At 40.2% G+C, this 22,801-nt stretch overlaps 1 protein-coding gene across 6 annotated transcripts in view; it reads left to right on the top strand.

The window, feature by feature from the left end:
• Window positions 1-22,801, top strand: part of FIP1L1 (factor interacting with PAPOLA and CPSF1) — a 46,992-nt gene that overhangs the window by 4,254 nt on the left and 19,937 nt on the right. For 4 of the 6 annotated variants that reach the window (XM_061352528.1, XM_061352557.1, XM_061352545.1 and 1 more), the window contains exons 4-10: window positions 2,535-2,638; window positions 9,006-9,070; window positions 9,250-9,357; window positions 10,509-10,639; window positions 10,929-10,997; window positions 13,247-13,356; window positions 22,690-22,783. In XM_061352528.1, the coding sequence (XP_061208512.1) occupies window positions 2,535-2,638; window positions 9,006-9,070; window positions 9,250-9,357; window positions 10,509-10,639; window positions 10,929-10,997; window positions 13,247-13,356; window positions 22,690-22,783 (681 nt within the window). The remainder of the gene's footprint in view (window positions 1-2,534; window positions 2,639-9,005; window positions 9,071-9,249; window positions 9,358-10,508; window positions 10,640-10,928; window positions 10,998-13,246; window positions 13,357-22,689; window positions 22,784-22,801) is intronic. The other 2 variants (XM_061352536.1, XM_061352567.1) reach the window with 1 other exon arrangement.

The following is a 22,801-nucleotide window of genomic DNA, read 5'->3' as shown; positions in this document are numbered from 1 at the left end:
AATCCTATAAGTGGGTTTAATATGCTAAGTACAGGGAGAAGACTTGCTAGTTTCAAAATACTTCTGAAAATCCTCACTGGAGCAGTTCCCTTATACTTCCCTCTCTTTGTATTTTTCACCTATATAAAGCCTAGTGTTGTTAGGATATCATCAGAATATCTCCACAGAATTGAGAACTTTATGTTAAAAGGTGCATATGAAGGGTCAGCAGCAACCTAGAAAAATGGGTGGTGTTCAAGCTGGTTGAATAAGAAAAGGAGACTACTTCCGTGAGGAAGGAACTAAGAAAGCATTGTTTGTAAGTGAAATCGGCTTTTGTTGCTCCAGACAAAATTTTATTTTCTGTTCAATGTATCTGTAATGGCCCTCTGCTGAGTGGGTTGCCTGAGTGGGTGTGGGAGATTGGTGAACTCTTTGTCTTCAGTTGTGCAGCATTGAAGGCTGTATTCTGTGTTCAGCTGTCATTTACAGGATATCTATACTGATGCAGACTACCTCCCCTAGATTATACTCTTAATTGTTACGTAAATTATATTAATGCTGTATAGCAAGGATGAACTGTACTCCAGTATATTATCTTCTGCACAGCTGCTTATTTTTGTCTAATTTATGTACCAGGCAAGTTTAGCGATGGTACAGTAGGTAAGGGTTAGAGCTCGGCTATGCTTGGAAAACTTCAGACTACCTGGACAGAATCAACTTGACTTTGGTATGTTCAGACTCTTGCTGGAGGATTCAGCAAGCATGTGAATAAGGGTGATCTGGTTGATAAAGTTCACTTGGATTCCACAAAAATTTTTTTAAATAAGTTCCTCACCAAAGGATTTTAAGAAAAGTAAGCAGCTATAGGAGGAGTCCCTTGTTATAATTGACGTGTAAAAGATAGAAAACATAGGGTAAAAGTCTTAAGTTCAGTTTAGGCAGTGAATGAGGATCACCTCCAGTGGGGATTCACTGGAATGTTGTGCATAACCTGTGCTGTTTAGTGTGTTTATAAATTACTTAGAAAAAGGGGCAAATTGTGGTATTACAGGTTTTCTGATATTAGAAAGTTATTCAAGGACTATCTCTGAAGAACTGACTGGTTAATAAATGGTCACTGAAATTCTGTATAGAAAAAGAATAGTGATGTTTATGGGAGGAAAAGAGGCTTACAAATAAAATGGTGATCTCTGAGGTCATCATTGCCACTTAGGAGGGACTCACTAAGGTACATAGAAAGATCCACAAAACTGGTGGTTACGTGCTTGTATGGAGTCTAAAAAGCAGTTAAACTTTGGGATGTTGTAGAAAATAAATACAGAACAAAATTAAAGATATCCTTCCACCATAAATTCATGGTTCAGTTGCACCCGAATTTTGTGTGCTATTGTGAAGACTACTTCAACTGAAAAAAAGTTCAGAGAGGAAGAGTGGTTGAGGTAGCTTCCATACAAGGAATGGCTGAGTACATAAGGACTTTCCAACCAAGGAAGGGAAGCATATATAGCATATGGTGGAGGCTAACAAAATCATGTATGTACCTTATAAATAAGGATTGACTCCTCACAGTCCCTTACCATGAGAACTGTAACTTTTAAATGAAAGTCGTAGGAGCCAGGATGAAAAGAAAGAAAGAAATTAGATTGGATTTTCTTGCAGTAGACAGTGCTATGGAGCGCCTTGCCAAAGAGAGTATCACTGCTGGGAGTTTATATGAGTCCAAGGGAATTCTGGGCAAGTACTTGACAGAAGGATCTATTAGGGGTTACTAAAAAGACAAACCATAACTGACTTAGGGAATTCCCTGAGCTGATAATAATCAGCAGCTTGAAAGAGTGTTAGGGTGGAACATCATATACGTTTGCTCTGGCTTTTTTTTTCTCTCCTCTGTGGTCTCTGGGAGGGGGAAACTAAAGCAAAACACCAAACAAACCAAAAATGCTGTACTACATGAGCTGTTGGTGTAGACTGGCATGACAGTTTTATTTATCAGCAAGCTTGAAAGCTGTGGGCCAGAACAGCAGGCAGCGTGCTTTTGTATCTGTATTTTTATCCTGTTCACTGAAAATCTCAAGCATTTTACATAGTTTACTAATGCTAGGAACTGAACAGATTTTTCTGAAGCGCAGTGTCTACAACTGGAAAAACCATTTCAGTTACTCAGGACATGTAATTGGGGATGGCAAGTGGCTAGTCTTGCATATTTTTAGGTTCTTTCCTCACTGACAAGGTAAAACTAGTATGTGTGAGCTAGATGGAGGGAAGAAGGATGTTAGTGGAAGCTATTTTATGCTTATTTAGGAAATGTCGTGCTTCAGAAACAGACCTTAGTATTAAAGATAGTTCCCTTTTTGATGCAGATGTCTCAGATACTTGTAGCATTTCATCAGATGAGCCTCCTAAGTGTATTCTTAATGATACTCAGTACTAGGTCTAGAAGAAGGAGTTCTTCCTCTCAGAGATTTCTAGAACAGATAGTTTTGACTGGATTATTTTTCCACTATAAAGGTAAGTGACTGCTTTTTGTCTAAGCATGACTTTTTCTTTTGTAGAAGGTGGCAGAGGCTGATGATGACAGTGATAGTGATAGTGATGATGATGAAGATGATGTTCAAGTCACCATAGGGGATATTAAAACAGGAGCTCCACAGTATGGGTAAGTTATTTGCAAATATTAGCTGGGGGAACTTCCACGATTGCATGTAATTATTAATTCAGGCTCTTTAATACTAGTCAGCAGCAAATTGTATGCATAGTTAGTGTCAATTTAGCTTGGATTTGGGTTTTTTTCAGGTTTTTTAAATGTTTTTAAGGATATAGGGATTTGAAAAAAAGTGAAACAAAGTCGATTAGATGTCATAATGGAAGAGCTCTTATATGAGTTAAGAGCTGTTACACTAGTTAAATTGTTTTCAGATTTTGAGAAATAATAGTATTAAGTTTGTAAAGTTGAGTGTTATTAATTATGGAATAGCTGTGTTACATGATATTTTTAGGGTTGTTAGTGTGACAGCGATATTTCTGTGCAAATGGTAGAGCGGTAACCATGGAGAACATTAGAAGCATTTCTCTTTAGTTCTGTTTGTAGTGGAGACAGTTCTAATTGGACCTCAATGGTTTCAAGTCTTACTGATGTTCTCAAATAAGAATTTAATGTACTTCAGGATGGAGCTGCCAGTCTCTGGAGATAATTTCTCAATATCATGGTTTTGGCATTTGTACTATATAAAAATTTTTTTGCTACTGTTGTTGCTCTGTATTCCTTCTCTTGATAGAAGACTTGTTTTTCACTGAACTCTTTCAAACAGTGTTAATTTTTACCCCAAATTATGAAATACTATTTTTCATTACATGGAAGCTTGCTGAGGGAAGTGGTTTGCTTGTTTGTCTTGGCAATCCTTATGTTTTTATGCTTATTAAAACCAGCATTAAAAAGGCATCATTCCTATTAGAATTATGTCAGGTCTGCAGGTAGGTCTGACTCATGTATATTATTGTGTTCTTAACTTTAGAATGCAAGTGATTTACTCATTTTTGAAACATAGTATTTTTAAACTTTCAGTATTTCATATCCTAAACTAACTGTGCAAAGGTATTATAAGAAATAGCAGTTCTTTCAGTTCTTTCTTTGTCTGCTTTCAGTAACTTGCAGTATACTTGTGGTGTAGGCAGCAACCTCAAATTCTGTGGGAGAAAAGCAAAACTAGATTTATGTCTTTAGTGTATTTGCTGGTGCTCTTTCCAGAATACATAAAACAATGAGTGCATGATGCTAAATGCAATTAGAATAGAAAGTTTTATGTAAAAACGGTTGTTTTCTGAAAAACCTTTTTTTCTATGCCAATTGGACAGAAAGTTCATGGAAAGGCAGTAATCTAAAACAAACTCAACATCGCTGTTCATTTTAACTTTAGGATAACATGTTCCTTTTATAGGATTAAATGATTTTTCATATAGTAGTCAACTGCTGTTTGAAAAAACACGGGATTTGTTTGACAAAGTCATGCACAAATACAGCATAGCAGATCAAGAAGGTTAAATGCTTTGTGTTAGTTTTATACTGATTGTACTTGAATGTAAACTAAAACTGCATGGAATTGGTACTGTAAACTATATACTGCCTTCTAATTACATGCTAATCTCATTATGTTCATGGGTTTGTACCACCTGTGAAGTTGAACTGCGTTATACACAAATGGTAGTGAAAGCAAGCTCTCTGTTCCAAATGAACAGTACTGTAATTCCTTATGTAGTTGTATCAGTCCAGTATCAAGATTTCTGAGTACATCCTTATGAATAAAGCTCTCAAGTGTTTAAGAAAGCAAAATGTTACATACTTTTCTGTTAGTCATAAGAATGGGTGATCTCCATGGCGTTGGTGGGGCTGTCCCCGCTCCAGCCCCCGACAGCAAACAGGATGGTGTAGGGCAGGCGAGGCCGGCTGAGCGGGCTGGCGGAGGCCGGGAAAGAGGGCCCTTACACGCTGACGTGGTCCATCTCCTTCAGCGTGTCCATGATGAGGCCTCAGCAGTCCTGGCTTTCCGCCACGTACTCCTGCATTTTGACCTCGTTCATGAAGAATTGCGCTTGCATCAACGCCAGTCAAACCTGGAAAGCACAGAAAGGGGGGGTTAGGGGCAGAATCCCCATGGTGTCCATGTGGGAGAGCCGCCATGCTCGATGGTTTTGCTGTAAGAGAGCCAGAGAACTCAATGTGTCGCTTATAGCTAGTCCAGAAAGGGGGCTGCAGGGGTAAATCGCTTGATTTCATGGCGGGGAGCCTGCTGCTGCTTTGGCACAAGGCTCTCCTCTTTGCAGACTCAAACTGCCCTAATGCCTGCTGCTGTTTGCGTGGCTCATGCGCAAATAGAGGCTCTGCATGTGCAGAGATAACGTCCCCTGTGAACTTTGGTCCCTCCTGGCTGCTACAAGCAGCTGAATGTGAGGAAATGGGCCCAGCGCAGGGTCTTCAAGAACCCGAGGCTGTGAAAGGGAGCTTCCCCCAGCCTGCCAAGAGGAGCGGCACGGCTGTGGCCCTGCAGAGCCTGCGTCAGCACCGACCTTGCTCAGCAGCTCAGCGATGTGGTGCCGCCGATTCGGGGGGTCGTGGTCAATCCACTTCACGATAGCCTTGAACACGGCATCCTCTTCCGTCGCGTTGAGCTCGTCCTTCTCAATGATGTTCTTCAGGTCACTGACGGAGAGCTCCAGGAACTCCTCGGAGACCTTGGTGACATCCTCGAAGTGATGGAGGATGAACAGGAAGGCTGCTTCCCGCAGCTCGGGGCAGTAGTAGTACTCTGTCAGCCTGTAGATGCCGATGCAGTTCTCAAAGCAGAGCTGGGACTCTAGGAACTCGCAGCACAGCCGGACGATGCCCATGACATTGAACTGGTCTGCGGCAATGAGCAGGTTTTCCACATTCTCGGTGGTGATGTCAACAGTCTGGGTGTAGGCGTACTCGATAATGAGCCTCATCATTTCAGGTGAAATCCCAGGGATTTTGTACACCGTCTTCTCGGCCCTGTTCCAGCTTCTGGTGAACAAAGCCCTGGAAAACCAAAGCAGTGCTGGAGGCAAACCCAGCTTTGCTGGGTTAAACCCTGCCCGTTATCCCCTGGGCACCCGTTTCGGTACCAGCATTAGCCATGCTGGGAGGCCGTGGGGTTTTATCCATGTTTCATCAGTGATGGAAGCACCAGGGCGGCTGACCCAGGCTAGGCAATCCCACCCATCCCCCTCTGACCCCTCTGAAATAGGGGCTGCAGCTGCAGAGGATGATCTTGTGAGCATTAAATTCGATGCCATCCACGCTGATGATCACATCACAGAGTTTCCCCTCGAGACGAAGCTCATTGAAGATGGTGCAATCCATGGCACTCATCTTCCTCTCCATGTGTGAGGTGGACGACAACCTGTTTCCCGAGGTGAAGCCTGAGGCCAGGAGAGGTGCCTCTCTCGGGGTGTTTGGCTTTGTCCCTCCAACATCAGCTCTGCCCGCTGGTTATAGAACATGCTCCATTATGAGCACAAGCTCAGGGGACCTGGGCAGCAGCGCCTGGGAACAGGGTCCTGGCCCCCCCAACCCCTGATCCATGGCTGCCCCATAGCCCAGGCTGTGCTGGACCAGGCCCCATTGATGGCTGAGGAGGAAGGGCCTCAAGGTTCCCCTACAGCCCCTTCATGCCATTCTGTGCAGGGATAAAGCTCCCCAATGGCTGCTGCAGTGCCCCTGAACCAGCTCATGCAGGAGGAAGCTGAGGCCCAGGTTAGCTCATGTCAGTGATGGAGCCACAAGTGCTGGGTCTGCTGCTACCTTTGGAGGGGTGGAAAGAGCCGCCTGGGGCTGAGGAGGGGATGTGGGGCACAGGGATCCCCATCCTGCTGTAGCTCATTGCCGGCTGCTTGTCATCGTGTCTGGGTGTACCAGGAAACAGCTCTCGGAGGGAAATGGATGCCACATCCCTGGCAGCGTTCAAGGCCAGGTTGGGCACGTAGGAAGTCAAGGAAGAGGGTCAGGAGACCTGCGTGGCTAAATAGGGAATTGCTGGGTATGCTGAAGTGGAAGAGAAGAGTTTACAGGTCATAGAAAGAAGGGGTGGCCACTTGGGAAGAATATAAGGCTGCTGCTAGAGGATGTAGGAAAGCTGCTAGGATGACTAAGGCCTCCTTGGAATTAAAGCTGGCGAGAGGGGTCAAGGACAGCAGAAAGAGCTTTTTCAAATACATGGCTGATAAAACTAACACCAGAGGCAATGTAGGCCCGCTGATGAACGGGACGGGTGCCCTGGTGACAGAAGATACAGAGATGGCAGAGTTACTGAATGCCTTCTTTGTCTCTGTCTACTCTGCTGGAGGCAATCCTGAAGAGCCCTGTACCGCTGAGACCTCTGATGAAGACACGTCAACGGAGCGGTTTGCCTTAGTCGATGAGGAATGGGTTAAAGACCAGTTGAGCAATCTGGACATCCATAAATCCATGGGTCCAGATGGGATGCACCCGCGGGTGCTGAGGGAACTCTCAGAGGTCATTGCTAGACCGCTCTCCATCATCTTTACCAAGTCTTGGGAAACGGGAGAGGTGCCTGAGGACTGGAGGAAAGCAAATGTCACTCCTGTCTTCAAAAAGGGCAAGAAGGAGGACCCGGGTAACTATAGACTGGTTAGCCTCACCTCCATTCCTGGGAAAGTGATGGAACACCTTATCCTTGGTGCCATCTTAAGGCATATCAAGGATAAGAGGGTTATGAGGGGCAGTCAACATGGCTTCACCAAGGGGAAGTCATGCTTGACCAATCTCGTAGCCTTTTATGAGGAAATAACACGGTGGATGGATGATGGCAGAGCAGTGGATGTGGTCTACCTTGACTTCAGCAAAGCATTTGACACGGTCTCCCACAGCATCCTTGTGGCTAAATTGAGGAAGTGTGGTCTGGATGATCGGATAGTGAGGTGGACTGTGAACTGGCTGAAGGAGAGAAGCCAGAGAGTTGTAGTCTATGGGGCGGAGTCTAGTTGGAGGCCTGTATCTAGTGGAGTGCCTCAAGGGTCGGTACTGGGACCAGTATTATTTAATATATTCATCAATGATTTAGATGAGGGAATTGAGTGTACTATCAGCAAGTTTGCTGATGACACTAAGCTGGGAGGAGTGGCCAACACGCCAGAAGGCTGTGCTGCCATCCAGAGAGACCTGGACAGGCTGGAGGGTTGGGCGGGGAATAACTTGATGAAATATAACAAGGGAAAGTGTAGAGTCCTGCATCTGGGCAGGAACAACTCCAGGTTCCAGTATAGGCTGGGGAACGACCTGTTAGAGAGCAGTGTAGGGGAGAGGGACCTGGGGGTCCTAGTGGACGACGGGGTGACCATGAGCCGACACTGTGCCCTTGTGGCCGAGAAGGCCAATGGCATCCTGGGGTGTATTAGAAGGGGGGTGGTTAGTAGGTCGAGAGAGGTCCTCCTTCCCCTCTACTCTGCCCTGGTGAGACCGCATCTGGAATATTGTGTCCAGTTCTGGGCCCCTCAGTCTAAGAAGGACAGGGACCTGCTGGAGAGAGTCCAGCACAGGGCAACTAAGATGATTAAGGGAGTGGAGCATCTCCCTTATGAGGAAAGACTGAGGGAGCTGGGTCTCTATAGTTTGGAGAAGAGGAGATTGAGGGGTGACCTTATTAGTGTATATAAATATATAAAGGGGGAATGTCACGAGGATGGAGCCAGGCTCTTCTCAGTGGCAAACAATGATAGGACAAGGGGAAGTGGGTACAAACTGGAACAAAAGAGGTTCCACTTAAACTTGAGAAGAAACTTCTTCTCAGTGAGGGTGACAGAACACTGGAACAGGCTGCCCGGGGGGGTTGTGGAGTCTCCTTCTCTGGAGACATTCAAAACCCGCCTGGACACGTTCCTGTGTAACCTTATCTAGGTGTTCCTGCTCCGGCAGGGGGATTGGACTAGATGATCTTTTGAGGTCCCTTCCAATCTCTAACATTCTGTGTGATACTGTGATACTGTGATTTGCTAGAAGTACATTGAAACTAATAGCCTTTCAATCATTGTAGAGAAATGCTTGAATTTTACACTTCTGTACGGATTAAATGCAATAGTTATGAAAAGAGAAAAGAATCTGTCTAAACCCTTTCCTTTTTTATTTATTTAGTTTTTACTCTAATCCCCAGAGTGTCATCTGTATCCCTAAATGAACTGCATTTTTCCTTTCTTTCTTCTGGTTCTGTCCATTCTTGTTTCTGTGAAGGTCTTTAACCTTTCAACTCAGGAAGAGTGACTGGGACTTGCTTCACAACTGTTTATTAGTTGGAGAAGTTGCTACTGAGCATAGAAAGGTACACTCTCTTCCTCCTAGGCTGATCTCTTTACAGTGTTACCAGCTTGGAAAGCTAGAGGTTCAGGATGGTGATTGAGCCTGAGTCCAGTTTGTTTCTGGATCTAGCTAACTTGTGTTTTCTTCTGTTTTAAGGGTTTTATCTGTCTAACTCAGTTTTTTGTTGATTTCTTTCAAGTTATGGAGCAGCACCTGTGAATCTCAATATTAAGACAGGAGGAGGACGAACTTACGGATCTTCTGGTAAGAAAATATTGACACGGTAATATTAGTAAAAGTGAAAAAAACAGGTTTGATTGTTTTAGGTTAATGAAATAATTTTCACTTCCAAAACTTGTTGATAAACTTAAATCTGACTTTTTATTGCTATTTTAAGTGTATTACAGCTGTTAAAACTCTAACTCTCTAACTTCTATTCACAGGTGCAAAAGTTAAAGGGGTAGATCTGGATGCACCAGGGAGTATAAATGGTGTGCCACTTCTGGAAGTAGATTTAGATTCTTTTGAGGATAAACCTTGGAGAAAGCCAGGTAATGCCCTTGTTTACATTAACTGATATGTAGGTATTCAGTAGGTTATTTTAACAATAGTTCACGTTTACTGCATGTAGATATTATGTACCCTATAGGTAGAAGATACTGTACAATGTTATTTGGAAAAAGCATTTAAGTTACTTGTTACCTTTGTGCTGTGCTACAGAGTGTGTGGGCATGCCATGTTTCCTAGTATACATCCTGCACATATCAGCAGAAATAGACTGTAGAACATGCCCTTTACTTATTTATTTATTTATTTATGTATTTATAATCCATGTATATCCTGAACTCTCCTTGGAAATCTCTGTTTCTCTGGAGATTACTGCCATTGGTCTGTGTCATAGGGCAGAATATAAAGCAGAACAGAAAATAGTTCGAGCGGGTTTGAGCATGAAGAATGATGAAACGTAGCTGCTTGTCATAGAGTGACATCCCTAGGCTTTAAAGAAGCAGCAGGTACCAGATGGGCTTTCCATAAGTCTCCTGTGTGTATTGCCTGGCTCAAGTGATTTAGCCCGACTTGTCTAATACCTGCTTTTTTAGTGGCAGTGCATCTTGCTGTTGTACATAGGTTTCTCTAATGTCTGTATATTGCTCTGGCCATGCAAATAGTGTCTACAAAATGGAAAATAAAGCCTGTGATAATGTTCAGGTATTTGGTCTGTTAGCTATTTGAAATACATTCTGTCATTTGAGTTATGTCTGGTCTCCCTTTTACATACTCTTTTAAATACTTTGTGGCATCATATGAAACTTGGAGTCAAAACAACACAAGCAGTTGAATAGAGAACAAGCAAAAGTGAGTGGTTCTTCACTAAACATAGTGTAAACCTTTAGATCTTAAATGTATTATGTTGTAAAGATACAGGGATTATAATATCCTGTGGTATTCTGCAAGAAACTGCTTTTGATTCCTGAGACATGACGCTAAGCCCCTTACTCCTGACTAAATTCTGATGGTTTTATAGTCTCAGTCATGAACACTCTATGTTTACTGATGCAAGACTATATCCTACATTTCATGTTATTTTTTTAGCTCAATACCTAACCTGTTTTGATGTTACAAATAAATGTGTATGTATGATCAGTGAAGAAAATACAAACTTTGTGATGTCCTAAAAAAAACTATGCTTTTCTGTTTAAAGGGGCTGATCTCTCAGATTATTTCAACTATGGATTCAATGAAGATACCTGGAAAGCTTACTGTGAAAAACAAAAAAGAATACGAATGGGTCTTGAAATTTTACCAGTTACCTCATCCACAAATAAAATTACGGTAATTAGTACAACTTTTGCCATATTCTAGATGCTTTTTTCCCTGTAAAGTTGCTTGTGTGTCAAAAGCTTGTTCAGCCCAGTTCAGTGTGTGTGTTAGAGTTTGCACCTGACTCCCTGTCTTGAGCCTAGAGTGTTCCTGTGTGTTCCTCTGTTGCTTCACTGGCAATTTGTGTGGATAGTGTGACAGACTAGCTACAGCTAGATTGCGTCTGTACCATTATTCAGATTGTGGCCCAACACTTTAGAGTTGTATGGTCTCTTAATGGGCAATGTGTTATTTAACTTAGGCTGAAGACAATACTATGGAAGTAAGACCAAGTGCAGAGATTCTCGATGGCAGATACCATCTTTTTAAGGTGAATTTTAGTAAACTTTTGTCGGTTCCTCTCATTTTTGTTGAGTACAGCTTCCCATGCCACCACAGACTGGTAGAAGAACAACTGAAATGGACATAGCCATTATTTCAAACTCGCATCTTAGACCAGTGACTTTCTGCATATGTCATAAAAAGCTGATTAAAAAATTTTCTTTGTTTGTCACCGTTATGCAAGTATGTGAGTTAGTAACCTGGTGAATTAACAGATTTCCCAGAGAAACTAATTTTTCTTTATGTGATGGTTTATTTTTATTGTAGTGCTTTTGTCTGTGCAGATTAGAGAATTTGTGCAGATGTCCTGGGGAAGCTTTTGTAGATTATGGCATGTTTATTTTTTCTGTGGCCTTGTAGCTCTCGCTATGTTTTGTAAAACTTATCCTTGGCAACTCTGAGATGTGAAGATCAACCTTCCGTATTTTTCTGTTGTCCTTTTGGAATTAGATAGCAATAAATCAAATTATATATAACATTTTTTACATTCAGAAATGCTGATTTACAGAGAACAGATCTGTACGATGGGATTTATCTTAAGAATTCAATTTTTTTTTCAACTTCTCATTTTCTAATTTACTGTTTCATTTGATGCTAAAGTTAAAATACAGAGGTTATATTTTACCTATTTTCCATAGGTCAGTTTTGTTCTTGAGCAGTCATTAAACTGACTTGAAACTGTGTGTTGCTTTCTTCTGTATACTTCTGTGACAGAAGTGTCTATTGCAGACAGGTATTTTTGTTTCCCCTCATGTGCTACTTGAGGGTATCCAATCATTTTGAATTCATCTTACAAAGAACAGGTAAAGAAGCTCCCTGGGGCTTTTTGCCTTCCTGGGTTATCATGATAATAATGTTATGGAATTGTGGGCAGTAGAAGTTACGATTTGCAGTTCACATTGCCGAACTGTTGTCCTGAACGAAGGATAAGTATTCCAAACAAAAGCTTCCCTTATTTCTAGCTCAGTACTGACTCTCTGGGGGTCCAGTGATCAATCTGTACAGATAGTAATTATGTTGTAAGAGTGAAGTAAGAGTTTGTCATGTGTTTTACAAGAAGTTTATATATAAGTGTTAAATAATTTTGTTACCTTTTTTCCACTCTTCCAAAATACTATGTCTCATGAAATTTACATGGTATATTTAGATTAATCTTCTGTAACTGGCAAGACTGTCTCCTGCATTTTCCAGGTACTTATTAAATAATAGAAATCTTACAGATATTTCAGATGACTACTTAACCAAACATACTCAGTTTTGGTGTGTTTGGTTGTTTCTTTTTTTTAATGTAGTTCTGGATACTAAAATTTAGTTCAGTTTTTAACAAGTCTTAACTATATATATGCATTTCTGTGGGTTAGGGAAAGAGGTGCCTGTGTTTGGAAGTGAGGTTCTGCGAAGCTTAGTAGTTCACTTGCATATAAGAAGCTGTGAGATCACAGCATATGTTGTATTATAGCGTGAGTGAACTAGCTATGTAGAGTGATGTAGCTATGTGGTTGTTACAGTGGGAGTGTCTTTAGAAACTGAGTCAGGACAGGTTTTTCTTTAATCCTAACCCATGTAGGTTTTTCTTTCATGTAATACTTGGAAGTACTTTCACCAGAGGTCTTACATAGTTTCAATAACATGTCTCTGGAATTTAGCAGTACTTCAGAAATAGCAGCATGTTTTTGAAGTATTCAGTCTGAACTAATGAAAAATCTTTTAAGGTTTTCGTAACCAGGAGTATGAGATGACTTTCTGCTATGACTCAGAAGTAAAGTGGTTTCTAGATCTCATGGTCAATAAGGCAGGTGGAGAATCCACTCAGTTTCTTGGCTTATGGTTTGTTGTTGGGTGGCACTTACTAACCTCTGTTGTTAAGATTATGAGGTTTGGGTTTTTTTAAATAAGTTTGCTTCTCTTAAAAATTAAGATGCTATGTTGTTCATACAGGAAAATCTACAAGAAAATCAGTGTGGTCGGTTCGTGTCCAAATCAAACACTTGGAAAATAAATATTAAAACTGTCTAATCCTATGTAATAATTTCTTCTCTGCAATATTGTTTCTTTATAGATACTAAACACAGGAGTTAAGTTTTGCATTTTGTAAGGGTATGTATTTGCTAGCTATACAAAGGTGACAGGTTTTAAAAAACTTGATTAAAGGACTTTCTGTGTTGGCTGTGTGCTATGTTGAGTGTTGGGGCTGCTGCACTTCTGAGGCTAAACTAACGACAAAACATTATTTTGAAGGTACAGCAGGGCAGAACTGGAAATTTGGAGAAAGAGTTGGCAGTGCAGTCGACCAAACCCGATTTCACATCTCCTCCTGCCTTATTCAAATCAGGAATTCCAACAAACAGGTCAGTTACTTATAACTCTAGACCAGAAAATTTATTATATATATGTATTTGAAGTTCATGATTTTTGTAGAAAGGAAGGAAAATATGTTTCTGTGGCAGGTAAAACTGAGGGGAAGAGTGGTTCTAAACACTTCTAGCCTTTAGTCACCATTACACATGAATGTTGTGCTATTGGCTATTTGGGAAACAGAAAGAAGAACGAAAGGGGAGAAAAATCACCAGGACCAAATAACAAGGGAGGTATAAAAATCCAGGTGTATTTTGTGTAGAATTAGATTGGCCAGCAAAATGTTTCTAGCTTGCATCTTTCTGGTTATTAGCTAACACACCTTTTCAGTCAAGATGGAATCATATAGCTATGACTTCAGCAAAAGAAGGATTCCTGGAACCCCGTCTCTTTACTTCAAGGTAGCTTTAGCTCTCCTTACTTGAATATTTTTTGTACTTTCTTTAAAATTAGAGGAATTACTCCTTACTGAAACTTCTTCCCCTTATTCTTCCAGCCGCAGGCTTTAGTAAGTTCTGGCCTTTATATCTAAGCTACTGCTGTTTGCTGCTGGTGCTTTGCTTAGGATGAATCCATGCTTCTGCTTTGCTTTAGTTATCAAGTGATTCTCTTTAGGAGTTTTGGTTTTGTGCAAATTAAAAGCCATGGTAATATAAGTAATGGCAAGAGAAGTAGAGCAGGTTGTATCCTCTCATCATCAACAGTTAAAGATTAGCATCTGTGGCTTACCTTTAGCGCTGCATCCATAAGTATATTGACTAATTCAGAGGTGCTCAAGTTCAGTCATTCCATTCTTGGAGAGTCAGTTCAACACCCAAATATGTTTTTCTTGAGTGGAATAAAAAATCTTGCTTGATACTCTTGCCTGTCTTTTTCTTTCACTTCTAGTATATTCTTCCTGGTAGCCTAAATCTCTCTCAGAACTATCAAGTTATATTACTTTGGTTTTAGTAGATTTTAGTGCTTTTTTTCCTATTTGTCTAAGAAACAGCAAAAACCTTCCAGACAAATAACAAACCTGTAATTATATTTTTATATATTTCTGAATTGCTTCTGATTTGTGATGCTCTCATAACAGAGGTCTAAAAATTGAATGTACTATTCACAGAGTAATGATTGTAAATCTGTATCTAGCACATGTTTTGTTACAGGATTTCAGCTCTTTATACATCTCATCGGTGGACAAAGAATCTCAGAAGTACTTTAGAAAGTAGTTAATGACCAGGATATTAAAATGTAGTTGTTGTAGAAAAAAATGCGTTGCGTAAGTTCTTTGATTCTGTGAAATCTGCATTTGTTGGGAGAAAACTTAATAAAATACAGTCATACATGTGCATATTTTAGGCTTCATAAGTGAAGTCTTTGTCGTATGCTCTAGATGGGATAATACTACTTTACCATAGATGTCTTTATGCCGTAATTTTTTGTGATTTCTTTTTTTTCTGCCTGAAATATGCAACCCCAGGTTTAAGTACCCAACTTTCTGATTTTTAAAGATTTAATGTTAGTATATTGGATGTTCTTAATCAGAGGTTTCCTGAGAAACTCCAGATGTGTTTGTTTTTTCCAGGAACTAAGTTTACCTTAGCAAAGGTTGGGAAACCTTGTATCTTTAAGAATGAGAGGCCAGTAAGTGAAGTTGGTCTGTTGGGTAGGTAAAGAGGAAACAAAATAGTACATTTCCAGTTGTATCACTTTCGCATTCCAGTGGTTAGAATAGGTTGGTTTGTATACATTTAGTGTGAATACTGTAAGTTGTTACAATGATAAAACTGACTTCTTTCCGTAGTTAATATCTGCTCCTTTGGATACAGTTGCTTAAAATAAAAAAAGTGTTTCTACTGAGTGGTCAGAATAGATTTTGAAAGAAAATTGTATGCTCAAAAGTGAGAGTAGCTTAGTAAATGAATATGCTTTAACTGTATGGGTTATGTATACCTGAATGGCTTCTTCAGAATGTAACTACTATTTTCTGTATATAAAACCCTGTATTGGCAATTTATTTATAATTAGGCAGTGTTTTATGGGATTGGACTTTAATTAAAGAGTTAATTCTAGATAGTCAAAATTTTTTAACAACTATTTGCTAATGAAAAATAATTGTCTTTATGCCATGAGGCATGTGCAATAACTTTGTTGTGAAATTGCTAGAAGCATTTCTCATGTATCAGTAAAACTTCTGTCAGCGTCTACCAGTAGCTGATATATGTGGTGAAAGGGCAGAACTGATGCAACTGGGTATAGGAGCATTGGAGTGGGGATTGGTAAGGAGCTGCGCATGAAGAGAAACGAAACTCAAAGAGCAGAAAACATAAAGACATGAGAAAAGAAAGACCTAGGCAGTTTTGTCTCATCAGAAGCGGTATGTCTTCTCAGTTACAGGCAAGCACTGCCTCCAGAAAAGCCAGCTCAGGAATCAGAAAGTGTCAGAAGCAATATAGGAAGGACAAATATATGGAATTAAGGCCAGGGGCTGTTTGGGGGGGGGAAGTGGGGGTGGTGTCGGCTAGGCTGGACACTGGGGCAAGGGAAATAAGGGCATGGTCCTCATTTGACATTTTAATTCCCCATTTAGTAGTCAGGGCTGTAACATTGCTTCATGGATGATTTTACACATAGATATCAGAGCACATATTTCTCTTTAATGGGAGGTCTGAGGACAGAAAGTGGGATTTGTTTTTTTTCCATTTGTTTGCAAACAAGCATTAAAATACTTTTGTGCCTACTGGTCTTACCTATTTTAGTTTGAGTACAGCAGGTGTTTGCATATGATTGCAATTGAAATTCTCAAAGAAAAAAAAAATAAGTTACTGAGATCTAGCCAGGATACTACTCATTACCAACAGGGAAGTTGTAGTTTACATAATAGAAACAGAATTATTGCACACCAGCAAATGAAAGTTGCTGCTCACTACAGCTGCATCCTAAATGCTAAGTTCAAAGAAAAAAATCAGTGCTTGTTCATACACATACAATGTCTGTGTGAGAAATTTTGCTTAAACTTGTAAACAATGACTATCTTAATCAATGCTGAGCTATTAGCTGTTTAGAAATGACACTTGAATATCTTAGGGCTGTTGAATAGCATAAAAGATAGTATAACCCTGAAGGAGGAGTTAGAATGTAATGGAAATGGTTTAGTAAATGTACATCATATGCAAACAACATGGTATATAATACAATGTTTTCTCTCTAGAGGTGGTTAAGACTCGTGTGCGTAGACATAGTTAAGGTAAAAAAACCTGAACAAATTTCTTTTGGGTGTAGTGCTTTCTAGAATGTGAAGAGGATTTGACATACTTCAAACTTGGCCTATCGAAGCAGGTCATGGTGATATTTTACTGCTTTTTTTTAGACCAATGCTTTTCCTTATGTAATTTTTCAAGCACTGAAAGATAGTATTTCTTATATAGTAGAGAAATAAGAAGTTTCTTTTACAAGCCAGATGCAAAAGCTGATATTTTCTTATTCCAGTAATATCTAGAATAGCTAGGAAGAAACCAGCTTTGTGCAGTCAGAAGCTCTTAGGTTTTTAACCTCTATTTATGATTTTTCTGTTACTACTAAGGATTACATTACATTTAAATGAATTTTGTTTTCAGAGAAACAAGTCTGTCAATGTGATGGGCTGTTTATCAGCTTTCTCTGTGCTTGGGCCTTTCTGTAAACAGAATTTTTATAGAAAATGGATGTGTGATATGTCCTTACTGTGAAAAAAAGATAAATTTCTCTTGTTTCATGACGTAGCCTTGTGAGACTAAATGATGAAAACTCAGATACTATTTTGCAAAATACCTATTTCCTGTATGAATGATTTATGTATTAAATTTGTTCCTTTCTTAATTAGATCAGTCAGTGTGGTGAGTTCAGGAAAGTTGAGGCTGTCCTCAAGAGGAGGAAAATAAAGCATGAAACACATTAAATAAGAAGGAACACAATAACACATTAAATACAGGTTTTAAAGTATACTATAATTCTGTAATTTGTAGGCTAGACTATAAATCTAGTGACTAAATGTGGCATCCGGTAGTTAGACTGTTTCTGAATTCTGGAAAGTGTTGGAGGGGGGTGGCTTTCCAAAAAGCAGTTAATTATTTCTACTACTTGTGTGGATAAGTAATTTCTGAAGCTATGAATTTGGAAAATAATTGGGTTTGTCTGGTTTGCTTTTTTTCCTTCCTTTTCCCCCTTTTTCTCTTTGCTCTGTAGAACCTAAATAAACTCAGTTTACCAGATGAGATTGAGATACGACTTAAATCTCCAGGGAGGGTGGTACTCATTGTGCAAATGGCTCATAAATAACCATTCTCTAATTAGAGTGAAATTACTTACTGAGCTGCTGGAATGTTCTTTTCAAGCTACACTTTGTATGAACTCTGCTGTGGGTTCATGTGCATCCCACACGCATGGATTGCCTTTTTATGTTTGGTTGTATCCATTGGGAATGCATGTGTATCCCAGGTGCCCTTATCATGTAAGGGAGAAACCAAGCCCGTTCTTTCCTTTGCATGTAGCACTGAGGCAGAAACCTAGTAATGCCTGCTTAATATCACTAAGCTTGATAATGGCTGGGGACTCTTTGAAATTTCCCATGTGCCAACTTGCTATGACTTAATCAAGATCCGAGGCTTCAGATTTGCCCCCTTTGCAAAACTGCTGAACTGTTAAACTCTGGACACTTCACATTCCCCTCTTGCCTTTGTGAAGTTTGGTTTTGACAGTGGTGTCGTCTGCTGCTCCATCTGCAACTGAATATAAGCTTTTTCTTGTTCAATTTCAAGCTGTTTTAGTGGAGTACTTAATGAAATCATTACTGCAATCTTGGAAATAGAGAATTTGTCAAGTTCACAGTATGAAGGCAAATTCCTGAAAGCATCCATCTTTAAAAAAGTTAAATCTCTTGGCAGCTGTTGGGAAGAACAAAGGACATACCACTGTAAAACATTATTAATAATCGTAGAGCACCAGCTCAATGAGAATGAATGAGCATAGGTGTACTCTTAAGACTCCAGAAAAATGAAGTGAAAGCTCTGTTCATTTCAGCAAACTGGTAGTCTAGATTTGCTTCCTTTGATAATGCAGTGTTGTACTTGGGCTGCTTCCCAAGCCAAAAATTGGTCTCACTGTAGTTTGGTTGATGCACATTTTACTTTTATGCCAAGTACTCTTGCACTGCTTGTGTTTTCAATGCTGATTCCAAGAGTTGCTGGCAGTATGAAAACAGTGCAAGAGAGGAAGAATTCTAATTTAAAGTATATCACCTACATGTGGAAGTCCTGAAAAATAGTGGAGTGAGCCAAGCAGTGCGTCACCTGAGGAGGGACTTCTTGCTGTAGAGGAAAGTAATCTGTCATATGCAAGGACTAAAGCTATGTAAAATGAGTCTTCTATGGTATGGTTTTAGATAATTAAGAGAAGATACCAGTGACGGAGGAGAACTAGTGTCTTAGAGCTCTGAAACCAAATGAACTCTCAAAGTGAAGACTGAGACAAAGTTTTGTTGTTTTGGAAAGAATCACTTGTCTTTTTTTTTCTTTTTTTTTTTTTGTAGGGAAATGATTGGTTTAGCAACTTACAATACAGTTTCGTTGCTGAAAGCAAATTAATAATAATCCAAAGTACTGCAGTGCTGGAACATTATGCAAGACCATTGGAGAGGATTAGAAAAGCAGGTATTGATTATTTCAGGATGTAGACTGAACAACCAGGCTTTTAGGAGGAGATGTTAGAAGATCAGGGGATTTCTTAATCTTGTGTTACCCTTGAAGCGGCTACTACTATAGTAGTAGTTTGCAGATGTGTTGCATCATTGGACTTTTTTTTCCTCCAAACTTGTGCTTAATGAGTTTGCTTTAAAATCCAGAAAGAATAGCTCAGAGAACAGTCATTTGACATATCCTCAGTATGCAGCCTGTCAAGGAACTTTAGATTATCTCTGGTGTCCGTTATAGGTGTGACACAGATGTACCTTTGTTTCTCTCATCCATTAGCAGTATAATTTTGTACAACATTTTCTAATGGAGTTGACCTAAGTGAATCTTGCTGGTTAACCTCTTTTAGAAATCAACCTATGGGCTGCAAAGCAGGTTTTGTTCTATCTGCATTAAAAAAACAGAATTATAAATTCTCAATAAAGCTAGATTTCTGGGTGTTATTTGTTTTGAGGCTGCAAGCAGGGAAGCTCACTATACTTTAGATTCTTCCTTTCTTCAAAATAGTGATTCTCCATTGGGTTTTAGTTTTAGTAGATGACATTCACGTATTTGTCATATTATTTTCTGGTGTGGTGCTGGGCATCCTCCTTTACAGTCAGTGTATTCCCATGTGGTTGATTTATTATTGATTAGAACTGGCTGGATGGCCACACACAAAGAGTTGTCAATGGCTCAGTGTCCATCTGGAGACCAGTAACGAGTGGTGTCCCTCAGGGATCGGTGTTGGGACCGGTTTTGTTCAACATCTTCGTCGCTGACATGGACAGTGGGATTGAGTGCGCCCTCAGCAAGTTTGCCGATGACACCAAGCTGTGTGGTTCGGTTGATATGCTTGCTGGAGGGAAGGAATGCCATCCAGAGGGACCCTGACACGCTTGTGAGGTGGGCTGATGCCAACCTCATGAAGCTTAACCATGCCAAGTGCAAGGTCCCACACCTGAGTCAGAGCAATCCCAGGCACAGCTGCAGGTTGGGCAGAGAAGAGATTCAGAGCAGCCCTGCAGAGAAGGACTTGAGGGTGCGGGTCAATGAGAAAATGAACATGAGCCAGCAGTGTGCACTTGCAGCCCAAAAAGCCAACCATATCCTGGGCTGCATCAAAAGGAGCATGACCAGCAGGTCAAAGGAGGTGATCCTGCCCCTCTACTCTGCTCTCGTGAGACCTCACTTGGGAGTGTTGTGGGCAGTTCTGGTGTCCTCAACATAAGAAGGACATGGAACTGTTGGAACAAGTCCAGAGGAGGGCCGTGAGGATGATCAGGGGACTGGAGCACCTCCCATACGAAGACAGGCTGAGAAAATATGGGCCTGTTCAGCCTAGAGAAGAGAAGGCTGCGTGGAGACCTCATAGCAGCCTTCCAGTATCTGAAGGGGGCCTGTATGGATGCTGGGAATGGACTCTTCCATTAGGGACTGTAGTGATAGGACAAGGGGTAATGGGTTAAAACTTTAACAGAGGAAGTTTAGATTGGATATAAGGAAGTTCTTTCCTGTTAGGGTGGTGAGGCACTGGAATGGGTTGCCCAGAGAGGTTGTGAATGTTCCATCCCTGGCAGTGTTCAAGGTCAGGTTGGACAGAGCCTTGGGTAGCATGGTTTAGTGTGAGGTGTCCCTGCCTATGGCAGGGGGGTTGGAACTAGGTGATCTTAAGGTCCTTTCCAACCCTAACTATTCTATGATTCTGTTGAAGGTTTTAAGAGACTGATCATCCTTTAAATGTTAGTGTTTGTATCCAGTGGAATGCCATCATGTCTTACCCTCAGTGTTGCATTTTTAATCTACTTTGAAAAATTAAAAATAAGAAGTTGCAGTTGACACAATATCTGATAGTTTGGGGGGTTTAAAGGTACCCCTCTTAACAGACTGTGTGAATATATACATGGGATTCAAGAAGTTAGTAAGAAAAACTTAATCTAACAGACATAAGCTTAATAAATTGACTGTTTTGGAAGCTGAAGTGAGATAAATCTGCACTTAAAATTCACACATTGTCTCCAATGTAGATTGGAATAAGTTGTTCATAATGTTCATGATTCACTGAAAATCACTGAAAATTTAAATCCTAGATGGCATTTTCCTAAATAATATGCGCTTCAAATTAATCATTCAAAATCATACCCATTGATAAATAGATCTTGGAATTACTGTTGCTGTTTCCAAAACATGTTACTTCAATTTCCAGTGTTAGACAAAGTAAGAAAATGGAATTGTAGTCATCATTAGCAGTGGGAACAAACTGGGAAAGCTTATTATGGTAGTTCATAAAGCTATTATGCATTGAGACCAGAATTTTATCTGTGGTTCTGTTTGTCTCAGACAAGAAAAGATAGAGCAGAGGTAGCAAGAGTCCATAAAAAGATTAAATGCATAGTGAAACTTATAGAGTTTTTTTATATGAGGAGAGATGTGGACTAGTTCAGCTTGGGGAAGAGATACAGCAGAGGTGTTATGTAATCTGGCTATGCTGACAGAGAACAAGGAGTTGTGGTTTGTGGGGCTTTTTAACAAGACTGTAGGGCACCAAATAACAATCGTCATGTAGAAAAATAGCTTACGTAGATCGCACCACTGGAGATCAAAAGTAAAAGTGTGTTCAAATGAGATTGTGTAAATGGACATTAATCTATTAAAGTTAAGCAATTAAACTCAGTTGCATGAAAAGTCCTTAAATGATTGGCAGAAACTAGGATGGAAAGAATGTGTATATGCATGTCCCTGTTCTTGTCATCTTCCTCTAAAAATTCATAACTAACATTTCTAAGGCTCATGTTCTTAATTTACATTATGTTCTTTTGCTTGATTGGGTTGCAAGGGAGACTGAGGTGTCCGACCTTATTAGTGTATATAAATATATAAAGGGGGAGTGTCACGAGGATGGAGCCAGGCTCTTCTCAGTGGCAAACAATGATAGGACAAGGGGAAATGGGTACAAACTGGAACACAAGAGGTTCCACTTAAACTTCTCTGAGGGTGACAGAACACTGGAACAGGCTGCCCAGGGAGGTTGTGGAGTCTCCCTCTCTGGAAACATTCAAAACCCGCCTGGACACATTCCTGTGTAACCTTATCTAGGTGTTCCTGCTCTGGCAGGGGGATTGGACTAGATGATCTTTTGAGGTCCCTTCCAATCTCTAGCATACTGTGATACTGTGATACTGTGAGGTGGGTCTTGTGCTGGTTTCTTTAAGGAAGGTGAACATAGTGCTTAGCTATGTAAATGTTTTAGAGGTGCTTGAGAAAGACGTTTTGCATTTGGAAAACTGAAGAACAGAGCTATAAATGGCTGGTCTAAGATTCCTTTGAGTTTCATGCAAGGTTTATGACTCAGTGTTTCTAGTTTTATATACTTTCTGTTTGATTTTGACTGCGTTCCAAGGTAAGAGAGATGGTGGCTGATTTTGTTCAATACGTGCTGCAATACAATTAGTACGTATGGTAGGATTGGCTTATGTTTATTTAATGTTCTTTGGAAACAATCTTTTCTGCTTTATACAGGAGAAGGAACTTTCGGCATTTAGAATAAAGAAAAGTCCTTAATTAAGACTTTCTTGGCTCTCTTTTATTTTCCTTTTCTAATTCTGCCTGTTGATTCTGGTTTGTCCTGTGTTGCAGGCGATTACCTGGAACAATAGATGTGATTGGACAGACAATCACTATCAGCAGGGTGGAAGGACGACGGCGTGCTAATGAAAACAGCAACATACAGGTTTTATACTGCAGATTT

This window comes from Neopsephotus bourkii, unplaced genomic scaffold (genome assembly GCF_033783945.1).
Source record: "Neopsephotus bourkii isolate Nb327-2 ecotype Australia unplaced genomic scaffold, CSIRO-AGI_Nbou_v1 NB_54, whole genome shotgun sequence".
Taxonomy (NCBI): domain Eukaryota; kingdom Metazoa; phylum Chordata; class Aves; order Psittaciformes; family Psittacidae; genus Neopsephotus; species Neopsephotus bourkii.
Note: the sequence above shows the minus strand (reverse complement) of the source record. Positions and strands in the feature narration are given on the sequence as shown.